The sequence below is a fragment of the Mastigoproctus giganteus genome, chromosome 5 (assembly GCF_048544385.1).
Source record: "Mastigoproctus giganteus isolate SK-2022 chromosome 5, ASM4854438v1, whole genome shotgun sequence".
Classification (NCBI taxonomy): Eukaryota; Metazoa; Arthropoda; class Arachnida; order Uropygi; family Thelyphonidae; genus Mastigoproctus; species Mastigoproctus giganteus.
Window position 1 is genome coordinate 95,198,202 of NC_143579.1, and position 23,149 is coordinate 95,221,350.

At 37.0% G+C, this 23,149-nt stretch overlaps 1 protein-coding gene across 1 annotated transcript in view; it reads left to right on the forward strand.

Moving 5' to 3' along the window:
- The window catches only part of LOC150085574 (catenin alpha-like), a 707,146-nt gene that overhangs the window by 507,665 nt on the left and 176,332 nt on the right, over positions 1-23,149 (forward strand). Inside the window, exon 20 of the mRNA XM_090373354.1 lies at positions 4,408-4,513. Coding sequence (XP_090229480.1) covers positions 4,408-4,513 — 106 coding nt within the window. The remainder of the gene's footprint in view (positions 1-4,407; positions 4,514-23,149) is intronic.

Here is a 23,149-nt window from a genome sequence, read left to right on the forward strand (position 1 = left end):
TGGCAACCATTGTTTAAGTAAAATTTTAACTTCAGAAAGATTACGAAATTTAAATTTACAATATATTACAGAATTTATGTTAAAACATTGGAGAAATTAAACTGATGACAAAACATTAACCATTAAAAAAGTTAAATTTAAGCTACCAAATGAAAGTTACAAAATTCCTGCCAAAATATTTACAAACCTATCTGAATTAAGTTGTATTTTTCCAAATACTTATCTAAATACAATTCGAAAATTGTAGATCTCTTAAAGTATCATTTATAACTGACACTATAATAGCGTAGCTTAATTTGTTTCTAGGGAAAGATAAGACTTTTTATCTAAATACAAAAATAAACTAACTACAGTTTATTATATTAAAATAAAATAAAAATCTTCAAAATTATTTTAAAAACTATGAAGCACTTCTATGAAGGTGCACTTCATAGCACCTGCTATGAAGCACTTCAGAAATACGAGGCGGCACGCTGTAGCCTCGATCCTAGAATAAAGATCCGGAGGTGACTAGCAGTATTATCCTGTGGGCAGACTCCAGGTTACTCCAAAGATCATCTCTGTACCACATGAGTACCACACACTCTCAGCATAGGACATAACTGGTACAAAAATCGAATTGTACAAGTCTGGTGTCTTCCCTTTTTGGGCTCTAGTCAGACCTAGAAATCCATACTATTTTTCCTGCGTACCTTTTGGTTTTTATCCTTGAGATAAAGGCAAGCATAATGCCTAAGTGCTTCAGCTGGGTTACATATTTCATGGTGTGGCTGCAGATTCTATCAGTTAGAGTTCTGGCGAGCTTTCCTTTGAGAAGCTTGTCCTTAGTTTTAGAGCTGGATATCCTGACTTATGAATTTATGTTCATTTGTAGACTTCTCTGAGGATGTGATCTGCCTTAGCTTGAAGCTCTACTCTGGCAGTGGATTTGAGCATAAAGGCAAGATCATCTGAAAAAGTGGCCATTTTAACTGCAGTATGCATTTTGCTGAGCTATTCATCCAGAACTATACTCCAGCAGAAGGGCCTCTAGAACAGAACTCGTGGGCAACCCATAGTAAGAGCTTTCATAACAGCTTGGTGGGCAGTTTCCACAATGACACATCTGAAAAAAGTAGCTTTATGTCAGGCTATAAAGGTTTGCAGGACAGTTGCTGTTTCTGGGGTGACACAGGATACTTTGCCACCAGAATATTTTTACACAGGATACTTTGCTGCCACAATTCATGAATATTTTTAGGAGATATTTAATGGTGGTTGTTTCTGCACTAGTAACCAAATACATGGGGCATATTCTGTGCTGGTTCTACATTTGAAGCTGTCACTTGGAGCTGAGTATAATTTTGAGACAGTAGGTTGAGGCACTGAATGGAATGAGGCACTCTAGAGAGGGCCTCATTCACCAGAAGCTAGGAAATTGGCCTGTAAGATTTAGGTTGTTCGGTTAGCTTGTCAGGTCCTTTTAGTAGCAGCTTGGTATTTTCTCTTTTCCACTTCCTTAGAAAAGTCCCATCCTGAAGACAGGTGTTTTTCAGGTTTAGGAGTAGGTCTGGTTTTTGTTTCTAGAAGGCAACGATGATCTCATTGTGAAGGAGGTCATCACCAGGAGTGTTTTTCTTACTTATTTACTTCATTGCAGCATCAATTTCCTTATGTGTGCATAAGGAAATTGATGCTGCAATTTCAGCATCAATTCATACCTGAAATGTTGGCTGTTATCTTCTTTGATGATCTTTTGGATCAGGTAATCATTTCTGGTATCCACTAGTATGAGAGTCCAGGATATTTTGGATGGTATCCATTCCAACATGTGGTAGTTCTCAGAATTTGATCAGTGTGAACTTGGAGTTGATAATCTTCTAAACTATGCTCCAAGGGTCTGCATTTCAAGTAGTACAAATTAGGTTCCTCTTTGAGTGCCTCTTGGCTGTATTCATGAGTTTTTCACACCGGTTCGTTATTGTTCTGTAACTCCTTCAGATATTCTTGTTCTTGTGAGAAAGGACAGACAGGATGTGAGGGAACAATTCTCTTAATTAAATAATCACATAAAATCTGAGGCAGTGTATCTAGTTGACATGGGTTTATGCTCAGTGCATAAACCCATGTCAGATTGTCTTATAATAGGAGACATTAACTTTCCAGGTATTGACTGGAACTTGTGGGTTGGCTGCTCACACAGTAGTAAGACTTATGTGGATTCATTGGATGATTGTTTTCATGTTAGAGACACAGTAAGATAGAGTGTCTTACTGTGTCTCTAACAATATCATGTTAGAGACACAGTAAGATAGAGCAATACTCTTGATTTCATTATCATCAGTGAACCTTCATGCATTAAGAATCTGCAAATAAGAGAATCCCTAGGTTCCAGTGCTTGATGTGGTATTCATTTAAAAATGTAACTACTGTCAAGGGCAAAGGGAAGGGCTTTTGCTTTTGTAAAGGTGAATACAATGGTCTCAGGCAGTTTTTAAATTCTATGCAGTGGGACGAACTGATATATTACCAAAAACAAATTCTAAATGGGAAGCATTCACAGAAGTAATCATAGAAGCCACTATGCTTTTTATACTAACTAGGAGTTACTGTTCAAGGCTTAGACCTAAATGAATGTCAGATGGACTAATCATACTTGTAGCTGAGAAGAAAAATATGTGGGATGCATATTAATTCTCAGGTGATACAGAGCTTACAGTAAATATAAACTAGCCTGCAATCGAGTCGCAAAGGAGATTAGACAAGCTAACTCAGATTACAATGTTGCTGAAAGAGAGAATGCAAAGAAAAGCAGGAAAGACTTTTTACTTCTGTAAAACACTAGAAGGTGGGGAATGAATCACATTGATCCACTAGATATGAATGGTTACCTGCTGAAGATCCTGCTCAGGTTGCTGACAAACTGAATAGATATTTTGCTTCTGTATTCACACATGAGCAACTTTTTAGTGAAGGGGAATGCCAGAAATATAAGATTATGACTCTTAACAGGGAGCTAAATGAATTTGTGATAACCAAGTGAAAAGTTGAAGTAAACATAAATAGCTCCTGGGGTGGATGGTATCTATCTCATTATATTCGGGGAGGAAGCAAAAGAAGTAAGCAAATCCTTAGCCATAAAGGAAACTCCACCACTGCTGACGGGTTAACTGTCTTTTAAACTATAAAACGGAAGTGACTGATAAATTCATATTTATATTTTGTGTTTATTTTACATTATTTTGTTTTATGTTTTTTTTTTTTTTTTTTTTTTTTGTTTTAATTTTCAGCAGAATTATCTTTTTTTTTTTTTTCTTTTTTTTTTTTTTTTTAAATAAACAGTGAAGTGAAAATAAACACTGCAATCTTTTAAATATTTAATTTTTTATTAAAAAAAATAAGAAGTTAAATTATGTTTTTTAATCCATTAAGAAAATATGAAATATTGTTATTGTCCAAGCAGAATTCAAAAAAGCTAAGTACAGCAAACTAGGATAATATCAAAATTGTTTCTTGCTTCAAATTCTGTATCAGGTTAGTCAAACAATATTTTCTCTTTAAAAGGTGTGTTGTGATCCATTTAGGATATTATACTTTTCAAAATGATCTGTAAAATGTCTTTGATCATAGATTGCAATACTTTCCTTGCTATTGAGATTAAGCTTACTAGGCTATAGTTACCCATCTCCTTAACCTTACCTGTTTTTATGTTGGTGAGACCTTTGTCCTTTTCCTATCCCTGGTGATTAACCCTTTGTCCTGGTTATCATTATAACCACGTAATTAACTATAAAGGTCTAATAGAACTGTTTCAGTATGATTGGTTAAATATCAAATAGTGCCCAGAGCCTTACTTACTGTCTTGTTCAGTAGTTTTTCTGTTACAACTTTTTCTTGTATTATCAGTATCGGATATTCTACACTGCTCAAATATATTAGTACAGTAATCTCCACTCCATGCGGATTTTCTGCTGTGAAGAGCAATACAAAATAGCTATCCAGCTTAGTGACCTCTGATGGTATTTATGATAAGCCATTTCTAGTATAGATAAAGAAGCAGTTATCTCGTGCATCAGGGTCAGACCACATCTTGAATACTGTATTCAGATATGCAAACTTCATTTCAGAAAGATGTTAGCTTATTTAATTAGTCTGGAACTGTTTAATTGTATGTTGCTGCTTAATGAGTAAACTGAACTTGTTATATTTTGGATTTTATTGGTTTTTGATGAACCTACCCAATACTTCTTGGTTCTAACCAAAATAAAAAAAAAAAAGAGGAAAGAAACGATAGCAATGATATATGAATGCCACTCATTTATTAGTTATAAATAATGAGAACAGTTTGTCATGATTATAAATCAAAAATAAATAAATTTGGCTGATGTTTTTTTTTTTTTTTTTTTTTTTTTTTGAACTTGATAACAGAGGAAAAGGACCATTAAAAACAACTATAGATGTAATTAATGCTGCCAAAAAAATATCAGAATATGGTACAAAGTTGGATAAGTTAGCAAGACAGGTTGCTGATCAGGCAAGTGATGTATATATATAATTTGTATAAAGACAATTTATAGTAATAAGAATATAAGAATATGCATTGTAATACATACATACATAATAGAATTAGAATAGAATAGAAGAATATGTATTTTTAAGAAAGAATACACAGGTTATTCTTCTCTTCTTATTACTATACCTTGTTTAATTACTATTAATTCAAGGAAGAACTAGACAAATTATTGGAAAGTATGGATGGGAGAAGTGTATAGCATTTTCCTTTTCTTTTCTTTTCTTTTTTTTTTTTTTTTTTTGGCTGATGCTATATAAGCTTGCTTTCTTACATCATTTGCCACTGCTATTGTTATTTACTTACATAACAGAGAAATTTTATAATCTAAGGGCTACTGCAAATAGAAAGATCCTATGCAAATGACCATAATAAATATATAAATCAAAAAGCTGTAAAAGAAGGGTTTATAAAGTAGTAAGAAAAAGCAAATCTTTGGTATACAAAAAAAACACACTCATATTATTGTATGACAACCTTGGTGTCATTATCAAGACTCAGTGATCAAAATTGTGAGAAAAGATGGCAACATGTAGGCCTCTGTTGATCACATAAATGTTATGTAAGTAAATAGTAATTAAATTTAGAATTAGAAATAAGGACAGAAACACTTTCGAAAGAAAATAGAAGAACTTACTCTTTCCAAAGTCAAACATACTGTACATCTAGAAATGTAGGAAATTATTAGCACCTAAACTAAGAAGACTTTAAAACGATTTCAGTGAGAGAAAATAGGAGGAATCACTAAATTAAAGAAGGAAACTGAAATGTATGTGTTGTTAATATAATTCACAATAAATACAGCCCAGAATAAAATAGAAAGTAAAAATAATAATAAAATAGGAAAATAAAGAATTCTAAACTTTGTGCAGGGGAGAAAATTAATATTAAACTTTCTCAATTACATGTTTGTAAAACTAATGGCTCATGAGAAATGAAATGAAAAATATAGAAAAGTAAGAAGTAAAGGAAATGGTGGAAAAATAGATCGCCTCAAGCAGTTTAGAGGAACAATACCTATTCCTTTAGATAGGATTTGGGAGTAGGAACCTTGAATTTAAAGTGAGTTATAGATATATATATATATATATATATATATATATATATATATATATGTATATTATGTGAGGTAAAAGTTAGGCAAAAGTAATAAAAATAAATAAGGCTATGTAGCTATCATTAGAGGCAGCAAATGCACATCCTCCACATGATGCCTAATTATATCTGATAATTAAAATAAATATGATATTTAAAATAAAAACATCAGCCAGTAGTACGGCAATAATGCAGAGCGAAACGAAACGCAAAATAATATAAAATAAACAAACAGGGAAGGGAAAATAGAGATAATAGGTAGTCGATAATCCCTGTAAAATTTAGTCAATTAAGTCATTAAACCCAATTAATAAAAAATGTAAATTTAACATAATGCCAATTATAAATAATTTAGCGGTACCCCCCTCGAAGGTACCAGTTCCAAAAAACGTGAAATATCACCAAAAAGGGTTAAAGAATCTACCAAAAACCAAAATATCAAAATGATAGACTGACCATCATGCCCCATATCGACAGAGGACCACGAGGCCAATAATGGTCATGGAATCGCTGCATTTCAATCGTCATACAAATCATCGCAAAGGCAGAAATATCGAAGAACCAAACCACCCTTCCATTCTCCGATAGATCAACCAATGCAGAGGATTTGCATGGCGGTGGTCCTTATGCAGCGAAAAATAAACTATAGAACAGAGAGCACTCTTGATCAGAGCCACACCACTGACATAATGCAAGCTTAACCAGCTTATATAATAGAAAGGAAAAGAATAGATGGCGGCACAGGCGCTGCTTATTTAGCATATCAACCCACTACTACCACTAATTTATATTATGTGAGGTAAAAGTTAGGCAAAAGTAATAAAAATAAATAAAGGTATTTATTTTAATTATCAGATATAATTAGGCATCATGTGGAGGATGTGCATTTGCTGCCTCTAATGATAGCTACATAGCCTTATTTATTTTTATTACTTTTGCCTAACTTTTGCCTAACTTTTACCTCACATAATATAAATTAGTGGTAGTAGTGGGTTGATATGCTAAATAAGCAGCGCCTGTGCCGCCATCTATTCTTTTCCTTTCTATTATATAAGCTGGTTAAGCTTGCATTATGTCAGTGGTGTGGCTCTGATCAAGAGTGCTCTCTGTTCTATAGTTTATTTTTCGCTGCATAAGGACCACCGCCATGCAAATCCTCTGCATTGGTTGATCTATCGGAGAATGGAAGGGTGGTTTGGTTCTTCGATATTTCTGCCTTTGCGATGATTTGTATGACGATTGAAATGCAGCGATTCCATGACCATTATTGGCCTCGTGGTCCTCTGTCGATATGGGGCATGATGGTCAGTCTATCATTTTGATATTTTGGTTTTTGGTAGATTCTTTAACCCTTTTTGGTGATATTTCACGTTTTTTGGAACTGGTACCTTCGAGGGGGGGTACCGCTAAATTATTTATAATTGGCATTATTTTAAATTTACATTTTTTATTAATTGGGTTTAATGACTTAATTGACTAAATTTTACAGGGATTATCGACTACCTATTATCTCTATTTTCCCTTCCCTGTTTGTTTATTTTATATTATTTTGCGTTTCGTTTCGCTCTGCATTATTGCCGTACTACTGGCTGATGTTTTTATTTTAAATATCATATTTATTTTAATTATCAGATATATATATATATATACAGTAAACCCTCAGTAATCCAGATTAATTAGGGGGAGAGGTCATCTGGATTAAGCAATAATCCAGATTAGTGAAGCAAAAGATAGGGCTAAGAGACAAAAAAAAAAAAAAAAAAAAAAAAACTTGGAACACACATAAATGGAAAATTTAATGATATAGGTAGTGCTGATGAAAATAAAAAAAAATATATCACTGTAGAGCCTTTATTTAAAAACTATAAAAAGACAATACATTTATTCATCGATATGTGGATAAATATAAAGTATTTTTTATACATTTATCAGGTGGCATTGGTATCGTACACCAATGCCACTTCATTGCTTGATCATTGCTGTGAATACCACTTAAATACAGCTTCTTCGAGCAATACATCTTTTGGCTTTTTTAATGTCTTTCTATTTGATACACTGCTTTTATCACTCCCCACATTGAATTTTAAAGCAAATGCCTGTATGGATTTGCTTTATTTTATTATTATTTTTTTTATATCTGACACAATCTGTTGACCAATACCAAATTCTTCAGCAATTTTTGTTCCTGGAACACCATTTTCAAGGTGTTCTATGACTTTGAGCTCCTTAAAGTAATGTATTTCACTTTTTAATTCTTTAGAACCCATAATTATATAAAATATGTTAACTTATGTACATATATATGTATAAAAAAGTGCACAAATGAAGTGATATAAACAACTGGTCGAATCACAGCCAATAATGATACTGAACAACACACAAAACAATGTAATGTATGGTCCATCTCTCTCTCTGCGCAGTCAATCGGCATGCAGTCAGAGTGACTCATCTACCTTCTTAAATCCCATGTGTCTTTCAAAGTATTCAACTGTGAACAGAATTTTTCATATTTTAATCCGGATTTTGATCAATCTGGGGTAGATGAGATCTATCCACTTATATTAATGAAGGCAGTAAAAGCAGTAATCGAGCCTTTAGCCATGATTATACACTGGTATGAAAAATTTAAGGACCAGTCAGGTTTTCACCTGTAGCTTCTCATAGGAGTGTCCTAGATATGGGAAAAGCATACCAAAGGAACCTCGTGAGGTACAGAAATAATGAAGGAAACAACACCAACACAACAACCGAAACAAAGCGGTACAGAGGGACTTTATTCAAAAATGGCAACATAGCACTGGCTGCCATGATACAGATGAATCACTGCCAAAGATGGAACAAAGGGAAGAGGTGGTCCTCAGTAGGAGATATGGCCACCCCTAATGTCGATGCAGTCTTTGCACTGCTTGTCTATACTTAGAACAATGTTGTTGATAAGTTCTTGCGGTAGCATTATCCATTCCTCTGTCAGCACCATCTTCAGCTGGTGAACATTTTCTGGTGGGTGTGGATGTGCCGCTTGGCATCTCCCCAGAGTGTCCCATATGTCTTCGATGTGATTTAGATCAGGGGAAACGAGCGGGCCAATCCATATGAACAATGTCCTCACTTTCCAAAACCATATCAACAGCTGCAGTGCGATGGGGTGTGGCGTTATCATCCATAAACAAGAACTCGGGGCCAATGGCACCTTGGAACAGACGCACATGGTGAAGGATTACCTCAGTACAGTAGCGTGCACTGGTTACAGTACCGCCTTCCAGTATCTGGAGTTGTGTACTTCCATCCAAGATAACACCTCCCCAGATGAAAACACCTCGACCGCCATATCGATCCCTTTCAGCGATCTTTGCAGGATGATACCATGTGCCAACCCCTCCCCAGATTAGCTGATGTCCAGAATCGCTGCTGAGACTGAATCTATTCTCATCAGTAAAGAGTACCTTAAGTAAAGATTTTATGGTTATAACCTTTAGAAATAGTGTTGGTCCTTAAGTTTTGCACATGAGTTTAAGAGCATCCCTGTATTCAGTTTAGGTCACTATCGACTGGAGATGTGGAAATGTATCCCCAATTCATAAAGGGGGATCAAAAGATATGAGTAATTACAGTCCTGTTAGCTTGAGTTCTCTTTCAGGGGAAATAGATAGGAATGCAGTTATATTGCAGTTAACATATATTTGTTAAGGAGTGAAATTTTCTGAACAATGTGATTGGACATTATGACTCAGAACAAAAGAAATGAATGCAAAAAAATGATTTTCACATCATATACTTAGATTTCTGTTTTACAAATTGGAGCAGTGTGGTATTAAGGGTAAACTGCTGCCATAGATCAAGAGATGGTTGAGTGAGAGATGACAAATGGTTATGAATGGGCACTGCACTTATTGGGGTAATGCTATTAATGGAGACCCCCCAGGATTCGTTGCTGGACTCATTGTTGTTTTCTGTATTTATTAATGATATCAATGAAGGTATATCAAGCCGAACCCTTTTCAGTCAAATGTTGTGCTCGGCATGACATCCTAAAATTCCAGTTCCAATCAATATCATGTCCAATGCACCAATTAGCATTTCCGATTATGGTATTTCTTTTGCAGCTGTTCTAGCACAATTATTGTACTACCATATATTTACAATTTCATATAAACAATCACGTACAGTGCAAATATTTCAAACTAGCTACCCACATTCACTAGATGTGCTGCCTTAGATTTTACGTACTTCTTAACTGAGAGTGTAACCTCCCCACTCCTGTCCTGTCAGAATTTTCTATACGCATTGTAGTCTCTATATTCAAATTCTGAATGACACATAGCTGAGTGACACCATGTTTCTGATATCCCCACAAAGTCTGCATTTGATATTTTGATCAGCACTTAAATTTATAAAATTTATTTACTATACTCCTATCAGTAGTGGATGTAGAACTATAATTTGGCTCTTTTACTAATAGTGACCCTAACACAACCCACGTGTTTGCTTGTTCCATGTGGACTTACATACAGCAGGTCTTGAAATCCCCAACACCTTGCTTTTCAGGCTATTTCTTGTTTCAATAGAAACAAGAAATAGCCTGAAAAGCAAGGTGTTATTTCAATAGAAATGGTTCAAGAATCACTTTCACCTCTGTTTACAGCTATTTTTAATCTATTAGTCTGTGTATCCCATCCGACTAGCAGTTTTCCAATCCACCTAACCCTGCCTCGATAGCATCATCAAATATTCTTGCACTCTTATTTCAGTGTATCCCATCCTTATAATGACAATTTCTGTTAACAAGCACAGACAATGCTGTGAAAAAATTCTATCCATGAGACTTGAGCAGTCTCTCCAGAGCCAAATTGATCGTCAAGGCTCCCATTATATATCCCTCCCTCTCATGTCCAGGCAGGATTGCAGGTACTATCAATTTCAACCCTAACTCACAACTCTTTTTCAACATGGCTGCAAACTTGTAAATTAAATCTCAGATCTTCTACTATTAAAGTTGTTAGGACCAATGTGTACAACAATATCAACTTTTGTGCCTTAAAAGATGAATAATATGGTTAGAGGAGGATGTTACGTGGTTTCTATCCATCAAATTATAATATTTCTAATTACCACTCATACCACATGAAGTTTTTAATATATTTTATTTAAGTTTTGCCTAAACTAATATACATTGAGTGATGTTTCAGATATCTTGCTGATACCCATCATTGGACCCTGCTGCTGACCGAATCCTCCTGCTGGATGCTCAGACCTAAATGCCATTTAAGTATAAGAGTGGATTTGGTCAGCAGCAAGGTCTGATGATGGGTATCGGCAAGGTACCTGAAACATTACTCAATATATATTAGTTCAGGCAATACCTAAATAAAATATATTAAAAACTCTGTGTGGTATAAGAGTGGTAATTAGAAATATTATAATTTAATTAAAAGATGAAGCTATGCTGGTCCTATTCCATCGTCCCTTTTGCACAATATATATTTCCCATACCCCTGACAGTTGAGTTACAAACTGTAGCTACTTCCTGTGGAACCAAAGATCTCTGCTATGGAGGATCTTTGTGTTGTCTGATAATCCTGTCAGAATGCCAAGTTTGTGCTTAACTTGCTCATGCTCACACAAAGGCATCCCCTATGGTGGCTGTATTGTGTCCTGCTAAGAGGTAGCTTCACAGAAAGAACACAAGTAACACACTTAAGATAATCCTGATGGAGAACTGCCTTCAGACATTTTCCCCAAACCAAAGCATTCCTGCTACTTTGACCGCTTTGCTTAGCTGCTCTAGTCTGTGGCATGATTTTAATCTAAATTGAAATGAATAATGCTAACTAATCCTGCTTGTTTAATCAGTAGTGCAAACTATACTCTTTTAGATTACATACCATATGATAAAGTTGCTTATTAAAAAGTTTGTATCACAGAAAATTTATAGTTATAGCTATCTTCTGATACTGAATGGTGGCAGAATTGCTTCTGAAGAGTACAACAGTTGCAACAGAATTTGATCATTATTACAAATACAGCACAGTGGCACCAAAATTCGAATGTTCTTATCCATACAGTACAGTACATTGGTGCAGAAGTTGACTGTGGTTTCTTAAGAAATTTCAGAGGACAGGTAACAAACATATTCACCAACTTAATCAGAGAATCACGACTAATGCAGGGGCTCGCATCTGGTGAGTATGGGCTTGGCACACCCAGGGTCCTTAGCTGGATGTCATTATTCTTCTCTTCATTGGTGATTCCCTTCTACTTCTTAATCTTGGTTCTCTCTCTCTCTCTCTCTCTCTCTCTCTCTCTCTCTCTCTCGGAAAATTGGAAATTTTTTTTGGCTGGTGCAGCATAAGCCTCAGGCTTCCTTGCACCATATGGATAATAATAATAATGGCTACCCTACTAATTTGAAATCAAAAGTTATGAACAACAATAATTTTTAAGCAATAAAGAAAGTTCCACTTAGTGGCTCCCAAGAAAGCTGCTCCTCCATATAGAAAAATACCAATGAGTTCTTTACTTATGTAAACTCTAGAAGGAAAGGGATGAATCAACATAGATGGGTTGACTATTGATGATGATGCTCAGGTAGCTGATAAACAATGAGCATTTTGCATCTACATTCACACATAAGGAGTTATTCAATGCAGTGAGTGCCAGACGTTTATCCAACTGTAACAGGGTGCTAAGTGATTTTGTATTAACTGAGAGCAAAGTGGAGGAGAAATTGTTGAATTTAAACATAAAAAAGGCACCTGACGTAGATGGGATCTATCCAGTTAAATTAAAGGAGTCAGCAAAGGAAGTAAGCAAACCCTTAGCCATAATTATGAGAGCTTCCTTGGACTCAGTGGAGGTCCCAATGGACTGGAGGTGTGCAAATGTATCAGCAATTCACAAAGGGTGTTCAAAAGGTGACACAAGTAACTACAGACCTCTTAGTTTAACTTGTGTTCCGGGGAAAATAATGGAATCACTGGTCAAAGAAGCATTGCAGGATCATCTAGACAAGACTGCAGTAATAGTTAAGATGGTGCCTCTCTAGCCAGATGGGCAGGAGCAGCAGTGCATAGCACACGCTTCTTGATTAGACCAGGGTTCAAGCCCTTGACCACCAAATACGGAGGATGCGGAAAGGTCAGAGAATGATCACCGCATATCCTGGAGTAATATGGCCTTAGTTGCTAATGCTCCTAAAAACCAAATAACAAACAAACAACAGTTAATACAGCATGGGTTTGTTAAAGGGAGGTCTTGTCTGACCTCCCTTTAACAAACACATGTAGTATCCAATCAAACATTCAATTTGATTGGATACTGTGATGTTGTCACAAAGGAACTGAATGCCAAAAATAATTTTGATATCATATACTTGGATTTCAGGTATCTAATGGATGCTGCTCGTCGTGGACAAATGTTATTAATGGAGTTCCCCAGGGTTCGGTGTTAGGCCCATTATTGTTTTGTATATTTATCAATGATATTGATGAAGGTATATTAGATTTAATGTCCAAGTTTGCAGATGATACAAAGATTGGCAGGGTTGTTAATGACAGTAAAGACAAAATGCTACTCCAACTGGATCTAGATAAGGTGGGCAAATGGGCTGAGAAGTGGCAACTGAAGTTTAACATTGACAAATGCAAAGTACTGCATATGGGTAGCAATAACCGAAGCAAAATGTACCAACTCTGTGGTACTACACTCAGGGAAGTGGAAAGTGAAAAAAACCTGGGGGTAATTGTGCAGTCAAATATGAAGTTCGCTGAGCAGTGCAGATGGGCTGGCAGGGCAGGTCATGGAGTCTTGTCAATGATATATAGGAATTTTGCTAGTAGGGACAGGGATGTGATTATCCCGTTATACAAGGCCAAGCCACACCTAGAGTACTGTGTACAGGTCTGGAGGCCTCATTTTAGGAAGGATGTAGAGTTGCTAGAACGAGTATAAAGAAGGGCAACAAGATTGGTGAGAGGAACAAAGGTGTGCCTTTACCAAGAACGGCTTAAGTTCTACAAATTGCAGCGCCTGGAGAGCAGGCACCTGGGAGGTGATCTGATTGAGGTTTATAAGGCCTTGAATGGGTTGAGCAAGCTGATTGCCGATGGGATTCTTCCTCTTGCTCACATTAAGAACCTGAGAGGACACATTCAAATTGAGGAAAGACAGTTGTAGAATAGATGTGCGGACATTTTCCTTTAGCGGGTAGTTGATTGATGGAACAGACTTCCATCTTTTGTTGTGGAAGTTGCTAGACTAAATAAATTTAAGGCTGAGCTGGACAGGCATTTGGAACGAATGGAAGGGTGAAATTGGAGGAGTTTTTTTTGGCTAATGCTGCATCGTATGCCTCTAGTAATGCTAATGCTAATATTCCAGGAACTTACAAGCTTTAGCTGTATCATCCTAAATAAATAAATAAATAAAATAATCAATAAATAAGTAAAAATGTCACACCAAATACACTCAATATTTCACTGGCCATCTATTTCAACTTAGATGCACTATCTATTATTCTAAGTGCTTCACCAAGAGCATAGCTTGACCCAATCCAGTTCATCTGCCCTGTGTCCTTTCTGTACACATTGTTCTCACCATATTCAAATTCTGCATCCCTTATATCTGAGTTAGTAGTAGTACTAATTGGGCTACGTGATGCATGAAAGCAAGCGTATTTTATGAAGTATTAGTCAAAAAAAAAAAAAAAAAAAAACAATTTCACACAACCATACCCACTAAAAGTTTGTCCAGTTCCTCCTTGAATTTATTTAAGCTATCAACTTCCACAATCACAAATAGAAGTCAGTTTGTTCCAGCAATTAATCGCCCGCTGGGTAAAGGCAAATTTCCGCACATCTATTCTACAACTGTCTTTCCTCACTTTGAATTTATGCCCCTTCAGGTTCGTAATCTGAGCAAGCAGAAGAATCCCATCAGAATTCATCTTGCCCAACCCATTCAAAGCCTTACACACCTCAATCACCTCACAGGTGCCTAGTCTCCAGCTGCTGCAATTTTCAGAACTTCAGCCTTTCTTAGTAGGAGGGGACCCCCTTCGTTCCCTCCACCAATCTTGTTGCCCTTCTCTGTATATGCTCAAACAACTCTACATCTTTCCTAAAATGAGGCCTCCAGACCTGTATGCAGTACTCAAGGCTTTGTATAAGGCAACGGCCTTATACAAAGGGATAATCACTTCCTTTTCCCTGCTATCAAAATTCCTGTATATCATTGACAATCCCCCATGACCTGCTCTTGCAGCCTGTCTGCATTGCTCAGAAAACTTCATATCTGACTGCACAATCACTCCCAGGTCATTGTCATTTTCTACAACCCTAAGTGTAGTACCACACAGTTGGTTCGTTCCTCTGGGGTTACTTCTACCCATATGCAGTACTTTGCATTTGTCAATGTTAAACTTCAGTTTCTACTTCTCAGCCCATCTGATCAAATTTTCTAAATCCTGTTGCAGTAACACACTGCCATTACTGTCATTAACAACCCTGCCATCCTTTGGATCATCTGCAGACTTCGACACCAAGCCTTATATGCCTTCATCAATATCATTAATAAATATACAAAAGAACAGTGGGCCGAACACTGAACCCTGGGGGGGACTCCACTGATAACATTAGTCCACAAAGAGCAGCGTCCATTGATTACCCCTCTCTGTCATCTCCCACTCAACCTTTTTACCCTTAATACCATACTGCTCCAATTTGTACAACAATCATCCATGTGCAGCAGTGTCAAAAGCTTTCCTGAAATCCAAGTATATTATATCAAAATAATTTTTTGCTTCAAGTTCCTTTGTAACCACATCATAGTATCCAATAAAATTTGTCAGACAAGACTTTCCCTTAATAAACCCATGCTGGTTTCAATTATTGCTATAGTCTTGTCTAGATGATCATGTAATGCATCTTTAACTAGTGACTCCATTATTTTACCCGGAACAAGTTAAACTAACTGGTCTGTATTACTCGTGTCACCCTTAAATCCCCCTTTGTGAATTGGGAGATACATTTGCAGAGGGCTGGTTTTTGGCTTTTAGCCATCTGCATGCTAGAAATATTTCGCCACCCCTATCATTGCGGTTTGTGAATAGATTCATAACCTAACACAACCCATGGGAGCCTACTAGTATGTTTTTATGACAGTTCCATATAGTTGACAGGGGTAAAAAAAAATCCATAAAAATATTTGATATATTTATTTTAATTTTATTCAAATCAAAAATGTACAAGATGTTAGACAGAAGTAATAAAATGTACCCATAAAGTTTGAACTGCACTCTTCTTGCTTTCTTATTTGCGAATTCATGAATAACATCTGATATTTCTAAACTTTCACACAATTCCTTTTCTATAGCTAACAGACCTAGATCATTAAACCTTTCTTGAGTCATTGATATTCTTTAATATGTTTTTATAAATTTGAGCTTCGAAAAACTCCTTTCACCTGATACTACACTAACTGGTAATGTCAGAAAAATTCTCAAAGCTGTAAACAGATTAGGAAATAATGACATCAAGTTATTTTTTGTAATTTATGTCAAGTTTTTTAATGGGTCTGCAATTCCACTGCTCAAAATTCTATATGTTATCAGCTCATTGAAAAGCTGAAGACCATCAATATCCTTAATACTTGTGCTTCCTTTACTAATTTGAAGGGAAACATCTAAATAAAAACAAGATTTTTTAATTTCCTCTTCCGTTATTTCTCCAAATTCACAAAGAAATTTAAATACATTATTACATTCATTTAGATTTTCAAACCTTTCCTGAATGGAATTTAAGACTGTATCAACAATTGTTAGATAAAATTGTATTCTAAACAATTCTTATGGATTTATGATTTGTTCATCGGGACTTTCATAATCAAAATGGCTAACTTTAGTTCTACTCCTTACAATTGGAAATTCTGCCACTACATTTACTTCTGCAGCTAAAACTTTTGCATCCCTAATATATTTATTAAATGCCTCATCAGATCTGGCTGCACTTAGAACATCAATTTTTGACAGAATATCGTTCCATATAATGACTGAGAAAATGAACTTGAAAGAAGCAACCTGATCTAACAAACATTCAGCTGTATGTTTTGTTTTCATGTCTCTGGAACTATCATCTATTATGCCATTTAAATTTTCAAGACTTCACTTAATTGCAATCTGAGAGGTAGCACTGCTTTTATTCTACTCTCCCATTTGTATCACTTACAAATTTCAGAATTAATCTAGTAATATTACAGTTTATTCTATCCCATCTGTAAGGGGATGCAGAAAAAAAGTGTACAATTCTTGAACAATGTTAAAAAAATTAACTGTTTCAAATGTTACTTTGTCAGCATCATTTACAACTAAGTTCAATGAATGGGATGCACAAGGTACAAAAAAGGCTCTAGGATTTATATTCCTAATTTTGTTCTGCAAGCCATGCATATTTGCCCCGTTATCATACCCTTGTCCATGCATATTTTGAATATCTAATTCATAATCTGTTAAGAGTTCACTGAAAAGATAATTACATAAACCTTCCCCTGTAGTGTCTGATACTGGAAAAAACCCAAGAAATAATTCTCGAACTGTAACATCAGAAGTGTCAATATTTACAATTCTTACTACAAATGCTGTTTGTTCAGTGTCACACTGAAATATTTTTCGGTAAGTCTCGACTGCACGCCAGATGCCAGTCACTGGCATCTGGCGTGCAGTCGAGAATTACCGAAAAATATTTTGCTTTCTTTACAAATTCCTTGATTTTTGATTTAATCCACTTGCTAAAACAGATATGATTTCATTTTGAAAAATATGGCCTAAGTAATAAGGTATATGACTTTTAGCAGGTTGAGATTGTGTTATGTTATGAGATAATGGGGTCAAATTTCGCCAACATTTCTATAGTCTTTAAAAAAATTTCATTATTTGTTTCATAAAATTTATCATTTTTACCTCTGAAAGATAAACACTGCCCTGCTAAAAACTGGACAATTGCAATGATTCATTCAATAATGATTTGCCATCGTCTTTTTTCAGATTCAAATTACCATTGTTGTTCTTTGTCAATTGTACAATTGTTGTCAAGGCGTGTTTTTAATTCATACCACTATTTACAATTTTGCATATGTTCTATGCTCGTTTCATGCCGTGATAAATGAGTGGCTAAATATCTCCAATCTGAAAACCCCTGACTATCTGCTACTTTGTTTTGCTTTAAAGGAAACAACTTGCAACAAAAGCAAAACACACTATTCGATTTTGTAGAATAGATTAACCAAGTTCTTTGAACTTTTTCACCGTTAGGTAAAAGTCTCATATTGTGACTCAGAAAATGATTTTCCATTGTTATCTTTAGGAAATTTAATATTTTGAGGCGTTACAGGTCCCTTCTGAATTATGAGTTCTAATAACCAATTATTAATAATTGGTGGCCAGCTAAACGGATCCCCTATATAATATTTCGCCATCAGTTCAACACTATTATTTTCTAAATTATTAGTATTAGTAATGGCCATATGGTGCAAGAAAACATATGGCTTATGCTGCACCAGCCAGAAAAAAAATAAATTAATTAAAAAAATTATTAAAAATTAATAAAAGAAAAGGAAAGTAAACCTATCATCCTATGTGTTTCCCTCACCCGGAGGTACTATCCAAATCACCTTTGAATTTCCCCAAACGTCAGCCTCTACCACCCACGTAAGCACTATTTCAGTATTTTTTGCATTGTAAAAAGGATAGGTGGAATAGGACCAGGGTATGTCTGCCAGGGGCAAAGGTTGATGACGTTGTAGAGCGGATATCATCTTTTTTTAAGGACACAAAAGGTGATATAGTTGTACACGTTGGCACTAATGATATTAAGAGTAGGAGACCGGCGGAATTACTTAGAAAGTACAGGTCACTGTTGAAAAAAAGCCGTGAATTAGGGTTGAATTTGAAAGTGTCTGCAATTCTGCCCAGACACGATAGGAGGGAGTATATGATGAGAGCCTTGTCGATCAATTCGGCCCTGGAGGGATTGTGCAAGGCTCAAGGGGTAGAATTTTTTTCAGCCTGGACTGTACTTGTTAACAGGAGAGATTGCTTCTACAGGGATGGGATACACTTAAATAGAAAGGGTGCAAGAATTTTTGCTGATGCTGTCGAGGCAGAGTTAGGTGGGTCGGAAAACTGCTAGTTGGGGGGATACAAGGACTAATAGATTAACAGTAGCCACTGGCAGAGGTGGAAGTGATTCTTGCACTGCTTCTATTGAAATGAGCAGAAGCCTGAAAAACAAGATGCAGGATATTTCAGAGACTGCTGGGAGTCATTGCGGTACAAGTAAACACATGGGTTGTGTTAGGGTAGCCAAGAATAGAAACAGGTGCGTGTATACCTGCGTGTACACCAATGCTAGGAGTTTGGTAAATAAATTTGATGAATTTGAGGTATTGCTCAAAACATCAAAGGCAGATATTGTTGGGATATTAGAAACGTAGTGTCACACAGATATAAGGAATGCGGAACTGGAATTTGGGGAATACAATATGTATAGAAAGGATAGACAGGGGAGGAGGGGTTATGCTATTAGTTAAGAAACACATAAAGTCCAAGGAAGTGAAGCCAGTCGACATCGATGGACAGGGCAGTGTCGAGTCAGTTTGGTGTGACATAAGCATAGGGAAATCAAAATTGAGAGTAGGAGTGTGCTATAGGCCTAATGACCCTGATGAGTATAATAAGATATTGTACAGGGAAATAGTGTGGGCCAGTAAATCAGAGAGTCTTATAATGGGGGATTTTAATTTCCCAGATATTGACTGGAATTTGTGGGTTGGTCACTCGCACACTAGCAAGGCTTTTGTGGATTTATCGGATGATTGTTTTCTACATCAGCATGTTCGTGAGGCAACAAGAGGGAGCAATACTCTTGATCTGATTATCAGTAGTGATTCTTCATGCATTAAGAATCTGCAGATAAATGAACCACTAGGTGGCTGTGATCACAGTGTGTTGAAGTGGGATTTACTCAAGGAGGTAACTACCATCAGAGGTAAAGGGAAGGGTTTTTGTTTTCGTAAAGGCGACTATGATGGTCTGAGACAGTATTTAAATTCTATACAGTGGGACCAACTGATGATGTTACCAACAGCAAACTCAAAATGGGAAGCATTCAAGGAACTAATCTTGGAGGCTACCAGGCTTTACATACCAACTAAGAAATATTGTTCAAGGTTTAGGCCTAAATGGTTGTCAGATGAACTAATGAGACATGTGGCAGAGAAGAAAAATGCATGGGATACATACAAATTAATGGGTGACATGGAAGCCTATGATAGATATAAGTTGGTCTGTAACCAAGTCACAAAGGAGATTTAGGCAGGCAAAGGCAGACTACGAAAAATCCTTGGCAAAGGATGCAAAGAAAAACAGAAAAGAGTTCTTTACCTATTTAAAGAAGAGGGGAGTTGCCGTCGACCGTGCGGCCACGCATTTTCATGCTCCGCGTTTAGTGCTAAAAATATAGTGTTAATAACTGTGTACCATGATGAATCCAATACCACAAGACTCCGTTTAGTATTTGCCGCCCATTGATGGAGCTGTCGTAGAACTCTCCATGACAGGTAAATTTTTATTGTCATTTTTTCGTCTCATATATTGCAATCATAACTACGGTATTTCGAAGTTAGCCCAACTGTGTAAGTAGAAACCTCAACAGGTCAAGGTTGCCACACAATAGACCTGATTAATCCCCTCGATCATTGAGTGGGTTAAATTCCCTAATGGCCTCCTCCCTAGCGCCAGCGGCCTGAAGTCTGTAATTAAATCTGCTGAAAGTCACCGTAGCAAATCGCCTTGAAAGTAACTCTTCTGGGCTTAACTGAAAAGTCAGTTGAAAGCAGCATATTCAAAGTTCACTACAGTAAAATTTGTCGGAGTTCAAATATGCTAAGCCCTACCCAGAAGAACGTCATGTGCGCCGGAAAAACCACATGTAGCCAGTGTCAAAAGCCTGCGTCTCTCACTGTGCAGTGTGTCAGCTGCGCACTTAGCCTAGGGGCTTGCTGCGTAAATAATCTCTCAAAATTGTCATCTTCTAAGAGAAAATCGTACCTGTGCCAAGCGTGCAAAACACCTGTACATAAGAAGGTACCACCAAATAGAAGGACGAAAGCGAAAGGAAAGGAAACGCAACCTAATAACTCCACTAACATAGATAAAGCGAAGCCTCTTTCGGTAACCAACGCTGGCAACAGTCTTGTAAGTCCTGCAGTCTTATACAGCTCACCGAACGCTGTAGCTGTCAATGAAATTGAATCTGCATGTGAGGTGCCACCCAGCGTCGAAGATTCTATGTATGGCGACGTACTATTAGCTCGTAAAACAGACGAGCTGATGCCGGAGAAAACACCCGGACATAATGAGAATGACAAAATAGCCGGCGAACACAGCCAACCTGCCGTGTCTACACTAATGTCTGGAATGAATTTTGATATCGGGATAGAGCCTCCCGTGAATGGGTATTACGATGCTAATGTCAAAGGCAATGTTACCGCCTCCATTAAGCCAGGTACGTTTCGAGCGCAACTCTACAGAAATCAATGCAGACGGCGGCATACTAGTGATAGTATTGTGTATGTCAGCCAACATTATAATGAAACCCTGACTGATACTGCTTCTAACAGTGGAAATACTATTGTAAGTGTAAATTTAAATGAATATAACCAAATAAATCACAGCGTGAGTCTAGACGCCCCAAGTGAAGTATCAAACTCGGCTGCGGAACCTTGCCTAGGAACAAAAGAAAAAGCGGAGTACCAACAACCAGATAATACTACATTCCTTCGCCTAGACGACCAAAAACTGGAACTCATAGCGAATGAAATAAGGCATCTAATAATCAACACTCTAGACACTCAACTAATGTCTCTAGTCAAAGCCAAATTATTAAAACTCTCTGAAGATCACGACAATCAGGGTACGATGGCGAATACCCCCAGGGTCAATTCACACACGTCATATCAACCAAGGGTGAGGTCACTTAATGGTCATGATACTAGAGGCACCCAAAACCGTCAACACATGACGAGTTGTGTTCAATCAGTTCCAGAAGCTAGTGTTATCAACGGTATAAATCCTTCGCTAGAAATTGAAACTCAGAATTGGCAGCATTCTAATCTCTCAGTACCTCATGAGGATAAACTTAGCACAACCAATTCATGTCATAGAACGGAGAAGTTAAGTCTCACACCTGCATCGAGTGACTGCTGTGTGAATAATATCATTTTTCCCACATTAAATAACCCTAATGCGGTAGGTCCTAAGGCCAGATATCTCTACACAAACCAACCAACTGAGTTTCAGAGAGACCACTTAACTCATATGGGAAAATGCATCGACAGATCCACAACAAATAATCCAGTCGCAAATTGCCTTAATGAAGAAGTTACTGAGTGGCCGTATCAAGAAGCTAATACTTCATGCACCAGTCTGCCGGATTGCCCGCCAATCCAGAATGCTACACACTGTCTCAGTAGCCTTATGCCGAATAGACTGAATAACAAATCATATGGGAACAGAAATGAAATTTTCTTCAAAAGAAAAGTTGTTCAAAGACCTCCCGTCCCCTCCTACACATCTAGTCGTAGCGGGTACAGCCCAAACAACTCCATCCTGGCAGCTGGTACACAATACCCTACCAATAACAATTACGGTAGATTGTCAGGTGCATCATTCTCCTCTCGAATAAAACCCATGATCACAAGACCCATCCAACAATCTAAAGCAATCTTTGTTTCCCGAGTCGACCCTCAGACTACTCCAGACCAAATTGTGTCTGAATGCCTACGACTCATGAACATAACTGTAAGAGTCACCCTACTGAAGAGGGCAGCCACATATGCGTCCTTCAAAATTGAGTGTGATGAAAAAGATATTAATAATGTTGCCGCCACTTCCTTCTGGCCAGTGGGAGCTCTCATCAGACCTTTTTATCACAACGGCCAGCAGAGATTAAAACTACCTCGCTATGTATATCCCAGTAAGCCAACCACAAACTCACAAGTATGACGCCAAAGGAAGGAAACCAGTCCATCGCAGAATATATGTACCCCGTCAGTTACACAGGATACTGAACCGCTACCGGATCGCCATTCAGATGTCAATCGAATTTCTACAATAGTCACTACCCGACACATGATACAAAGTAAGACTATACCCCGTAGAAGACCTACTAGGACACAGATAAAACCATTATCCATGGGGAAGATTTTTTATCAGAATGTTAGGAGCATACGAAACAAGTTGGACACATTGGAACAAATGCTCTTGTCACGGTCTGCTGATGTTATCTGTCTTACAGAGACCTGGCTCCAGCCACACCAAGAGTCTCTGGTCGCTGCTGACGCTGCTGGATACAATGCCTACTTCAAATCCAGATCTGTAGCGAGGGGTGGAGGAGTAGCCCTGTTTGTACGTGACATAGCACTTCAAATAATCTCGGTCGCCTACTCAGATTCAGA